The sequence below is a fragment of the Gossypium hirsutum genome, chromosome A09 (genome assembly GCF_007990345.1).
Source record: "Gossypium hirsutum isolate 1008001.06 chromosome A09, Gossypium_hirsutum_v2.1, whole genome shotgun sequence".
NCBI lineage: Eukaryota > Viridiplantae > Streptophyta > Magnoliopsida > Malvales > Malvaceae > Gossypium > Gossypium hirsutum.
Genome location: NC_053432.1, coordinates 80055656 through 80061516, shown reverse-complemented (window position 1 = coordinate 80061516; position 5861 = coordinate 80055656). Strand labels below are relative to the sequence as shown.

At 33.1% G+C, this 5861-nt stretch overlaps 1 protein-coding gene across 2 annotated transcripts; it reads right to left on the bottom strand.

Moving 5' to 3' along the window:
* Positions 1-2182: 2182 nt before the first annotated feature.
* Positions 2183-5861, bottom strand: LOC107896527 (RGG repeats nuclear RNA binding protein A). Of its 2 annotated transcripts, XM_016821714.2 has the most exons (7): positions 5335-5861; positions 4467-4770; positions 4315-4380; positions 4055-4187; positions 3428-3583; positions 3286-3339; positions 2183-2706 (listed from the first exon to the last, which is right to left on the bottom strand). In XM_016821714.2, the coding sequence occupies exons 1-7, from the start codon at positions 5516-5518 to the stop codon at positions 2530-2532; spliced, it is 1074 nt and encodes a 357-aa protein (XP_016677203.1). In that variant the 5' UTR covers positions 5519-5861; the 3' UTR covers positions 2183-2529. The 2 variants fall into 2 exon arrangements, with proteins under 2 accessions (XP_016677203.1, XP_016677204.1); XM_016821715.2 differs by lacking the exon at positions 4315-4380.

Sequence of the window (5861 nt, the reverse complement as noted above, 5' to 3'; positions counted from 1 at the left end):
AAAAAATCTAAATTTAAAATTTATAAATTAAAAAATAATAAATTATTTAAAATTTTAGAAAATTATTAAACAATTTAAAAAATTCAAAAAGGATATATCTTCTACAGAATTCTAACAATTGTTTTTTTTTCAAAGAAAAAAAAAGCTGAAAATATATATAGTTTCTAGAAAATGAATAAAAATAAATTGATATTTGGTTTATCCATGAGGTGAATAACTGATCAATACTAATCAACGGCCAGTTAATACTAACTAGCACTAATCTATTGTCCATCAACATCGTTCTACAATCACATTATTGATTACACAGATAAAAAGGCAAACACTTGCCCCATCCACATTAGATCAACATGTCAACCCTTTCACTATAATTTAAATTATACAAATAACCCTGTACGAAATAAAAGGTAAAGTATTTATTATGGTCATTAAACTATTCTCCTCGTTTTATTTTGATTATTGAATTTTTAATTTATTCTATCTTTTGTCACTGAGCATTAACAATTATTTAAAATTTGACAAAATTATTGACGTGAGTTTTTTTATTAGTCTAATAACACGTTTAGTCATTAATGTTTATAAAATTTATCGTTTTAGTACAAATTATAAAAAATTTAATAAATTTAACCTCCAACACAAAATTATAAAAATATATATTTACAAAAATTTACACTATGGATTTGAATTTGGTTGTGTTTCTGAATTGAAAATCGAATCATTTATCTGTTTAAGATTGGTTAAAGCAGAAAATGCAACTTCTGTACCCTTACCTTAATCGTTTTGAGGAGCTTTATTAGGGAAAAAACATGCTGAAATTCCTTTCAATGATCACTTTGATAATACAATAATCAGAGTTAAAAAATAAAAAAAAATAAAACTTATCCATAATAAAATTCCAACAATTGGATGAAAACTATAATATTCCTATATCCCTAATTCCTAAACCATACAATTTAAATTCGAATCAATTGTTTACATGAACATAAAAATGAATTAGAGTATCTACTTCCAGTGAAGTTATGAAGTTCAAAGTACTTATGTTGTGGCAAGCCACATCAGAGTTTACTTGTGTAGAACAAACCACTTAAAACTAAACATACTTCTTATACAGCATATAGAAACAAATACATACAATGGTATTTAACTGCAGACACCAACAATGAGGGCACTGTTATACGATTGGCTCTGCTTGCATCGAGTTGTTCCAGGAACCCATGTATGTTCCTCTCATATTGTAAACAACAGGATGTTTGCAGTAGGAAGTCTATCCCGATAGGCGATAAACAAAAACGATCAAAGCATAATATGATAAAAGTAAAAAAATCATAATTTTACAAAATATTATCTTCTAAATATTAAGACTAAATTTTCTGAATTTTTTATATTTAAGGTGAAATTAATAAGATATATAAATATTATAGCACTAAATTTATTAATAGACTAATAAAAAAAAGCCTTGTATTGTGACTAAAAGTTTTGATTTCAGATAATTTAATCACCAAAATAGACTAAATTAAAACGTGGTGAATAGTTAGTGACCATTTATGTAACATTCCCTAAAATATATGCATTAGCATAAAGATATTATAACTTTCTTGATTATTTTTGAAATTCTTTTATTTCTGCTATTAATTTTTAACTTGTTCTTTGTATTTAATATATTTTTCTGCATTTCAACTTTTTTTCAGAATATTTTATCGATTTTATGATATTATATACATTGTATAAATATTAAATTGTAAAAAAAATAACATTAAAAATTAGATTATATAACTAAATTACAAATATAAAAAGTATTATTAACTAACCAAATTGATCTAATCATGCTCCCACTCTCTAAAATTTGAACTTTCTACTTAACTCAGTCTAAAATATTAAAATCCAAATGAGAACATTATTCATTAAATACATCGTATAATTGGATTTTAATTTTTAAATCAGACTTTAAATATTAAAATGTTACATATTGAGCTTTAATTTTTAATTCAGGCGATCAAATCTAATTAAATTCTTGAAACCAGAAACTAAATTTCAAAAGCTCAACATCCCGTCACCGGTCATTTCACCGCCAAAGCAAGCAGTGCAAAAGTATGAAATAATAGCAACAGGGAGAGCTTGACTGCAATTTAAGCTTCCCTTATACTTGCAGAACATAAAACAATCCTACTTTGAAGCCAGGAGAAAACTCGGAATCGTCAGTAAATAGAGGTTTAAAAAGATAACATGAATGCCATGTCTCAAACTCCGACACGACCCTCTAAACCATCTTAACCTAAACCGAAACAAAACTGATGCCGCTACTTTTTGGTTGTAATAATGAAACTTGTGTTCTAATTTTAACCAAAAACAGTAAAACAAAAGAAATTAATAAGAAAAACAAAGTATGCATGCATGCATGTCAGGAAATGGGCAAAGTATCTAAAATTTACACTCAAAAACAGAAAAGCTTGTAGACTCCTGACTATTGAATAGATCACAATGCATTCCCATGAAAATGAAAACCATTGTGCAGATTGCAGCGGTGGGGTCTCACTTGCCACCCAATGAAGGGAAGTGCCCAGGATCTTCGATTGAGGGAGCTAACACACTGCTAGCTGTATTGCCTCCATATCCACCTCTAGGACCACGGCCACGGCCTCGACCACGCCCGGGTCCGTAGTACCTCTCCCCTTCAGCTGGCTTCAGAAACTCATTGATGCTAACAGACTATACACCAAAACAACATTCGTGCAAAGTTTTAATATGAGAGATACATCACCAGCACCAATAAGCAGAAGTTAATGCAGAGATATCACTCCACCCATATTCATCTAGTAATGAAAAAGGTTGAAAAAATCACATGATCATGCAACTAAATGACAATAAAAGAAAATTAAATGTACTCAAATGATTTTACAGTTTCGTTTTCAGTATTGCTTAGCAATCATTGCACGGTTAAACAGCAGAGAACTAGGCAAGGTCTTAATCAGTTACTATTAAAGTCTAAATTAGTTTAACCTCATTGTAGTGTCCGAGGCATAAAAGACAATGACTAGGACAACAAAGACAAAACAACCATACTCCATACACAAAGGAACCTGAGATTTGTTTAAATCAGAAGAATATGCTACAAAATTCAGAACCAAAATCCAGAGATGCATTCATGCTTCGTTATAACAAAACAGATTACCATACTTAATTGATCCCAATTAAATTAAAAAGGCAGATAGCAACGAGAAAGAAAAAGATAATGCCAAATCCATCCAAAAGCAGTTAATCAAAAATAACGTGACAAAATATGCACACCTTTTTGACTCTTTCTTCTTTATCAGCATCCTTGCGCTTGTCCTTTTCAGAACCCTAAAAATCAAAAGCTAAGTCAATACACTGGTAAAATTAAATAGACAAAAACCATATAAAACAAAAGAGGAAAGCTAAGAAAACTTACCAGTTTGATAAAAATGTCATCGTTGCTCTTCTTACTTGAAAGTTGTTGCATGGACTCAAACTCTTTGGTATCAACTTTTCTTTCTTCAGTCTTAAGGGCAAGCAAAGCTTTCCTCTTCTCCTCAACAATCTTCTCATATTCTTCCAGAGTCATCTCCTACAATAGAGGGAAGAAATATACATTAAAAATTTGAACTCGTCTTAATCATACTCAAGTCAGTGTTGTACATAGATATGCTAGTGTGAGTCTCATATATGGATATCATCTGAACAAGTTAGTTCAATTCATTCAAAGTTTTTTCCATTTACTAGGAAGGTCCTTGGATGGCCATATCTCCATACCATGTCTAAAAACGTGTGGGGCGAAGTGTTGGCCAAAAATGCTTCAAGAAAAAGGAAGACTCAGAACAACACAGATTACAACATTATAATCAAGCAAGACTTACTAAACCAGGTGAAGTCCAAACTAGATGATTAATTCAGTTCAAGGAAGTTATCATAATACATTCTGTTTACTCGCTTAACATTAACTAATCAAGGAGTGACAAATTGGAGAAAACAGTGAAAAAAATTTTGTTATTGCCTACGGAGGTACAAAAAAGAGACATTAACAGTGACTGAAAACTACCTTGTTTTCTGGCTCTTTCTCCTCAGCTTCATTTGCAGCATTCTCCTTGCCAGCATCCATGGCATCTTCCTCTCCAGACTGCTTCTCAATGCCAACATTCTTTTCATTCTCAGGGACATTTTCTTCGGCCTCCCTTATTTTGGGCAAGATAACAGATATATAAGCATATGAGCTTGCATCACACAAAAATATGTATATAGCATAATAACATAAGCTTTGTTGCACATGATGCTTAGTAGATTGGCAAAACAGATACTCACGGAGCAATTCCATCAGTAGGACTACCCCAATTACCACATCCAGAACCATCACGTTTAAACTCATTCCTGGTTATTAATAAAGGTTGATAAACAATGTTATGCATGGTTAAAGAAAACAGCCATGAAAATTAAAATAATGCAAAAATACTTGCCCACGTCCTGTCCCACTACGGCGATCATACATCCTGCGAGGGCGCTCCCCCTCTCCAGATTCTCCATCATTAAAACCACCACGGTGTCCTCCACGGAAAGAACCTCGAGGCCCACCATATCCTCCACGCCTTTCAGTTTGCTTCCTTTCTTCTCCCTCTTCAGAAGGTCTGTACCCTCCTGAAAATGCATTGGAGTTATCATTGACATTGGAATCACGATTGAACCCTCTTCCACCATATCCACGGCCTCCTCCACGTCCAGCACCACGACCTCCACGTCCAGGATCATTCCTTGCCTCTCTCACTACATCAAAAGGCAAACATGAGGAAAAAGTATGCAAGATAAATGAGTAGCACACCACACTTCAATAATTAAATGTGCTTGTCAATAAACCAACAAAAGGGTAAACAAAAACTAAGAAAAAAGTTCAGCAATAAAACCATATCACCTAGACGAACAACATGAATGAGGTTCAACGTGATTTTCAAGCTAAACAAAAGAAATGAATGGCATTGATAAAATAATTTTACAGCAAGACAAATAGAATCAAAAGTTCCCCTAATTTTTTATGTTTTGCCTCATTTTCAATACCAAAACACATGCAACTTAGCGAATGACCTAACCAAAAGATTTGTTCTAATGACAGATAAAAACTAACAAATCTCCCAATCCTCTTAGATAAGTCTTCTATTTTGCTTCAATTTCAAATCAGACAAACAACCATATATAAATCCCTGAACCAATCGCAACAAAGATACTCATGCAAACTACTGAAACAATACATAAAATCAAACACCCATAAATCTCATTTATTTACCATCAAACGAAAACTGGCAAACAAACAACAAGAAAGGAAACAAAAGTTACCAGCTTGAGCAGGAGGAGATGGCTTGGAAGGGAACTTAGCAGGCTTAGCCGGCTGAGCTTGAGCTGGGGCGGAAGCAGTAGCTTTCTTGGGCTTTTCAAGCTTCTGCTGCTCAGCAGCGGCAATAACCAAACTTGGGTCTTCGGTATCATCGTCCAAAAGATCGAAAGGGTTCGTGGTTGCCATTGGTTAAAAAAAATTGGATTATTGAAAATCTCTTAGCTTTTCTTTCTTTTTTAAGTGAAAAAAAGAAAACGAAATAGCAACCAGGAGAACCCTAGTGTATGATTAAAGCCATGGAAGTGAATATAAATGACAAAGGAAAAGATCTAGGCTTGGTGTTTGAGAGGTAAGAAAATGAAGAGACAATCGAGAGAGATCACAAAACCCTAGCCAATGCGGCAGAGAACTGAGAAAGAGGCTAAACCTAATCTTAAAAACCCTATTGGTTTTGTTAATGTGTGGGCGGTTTCATTTTAGGATTTCTGCATTTCGATTGATGAATTGAGACGGGATGAAAGAGATTTCT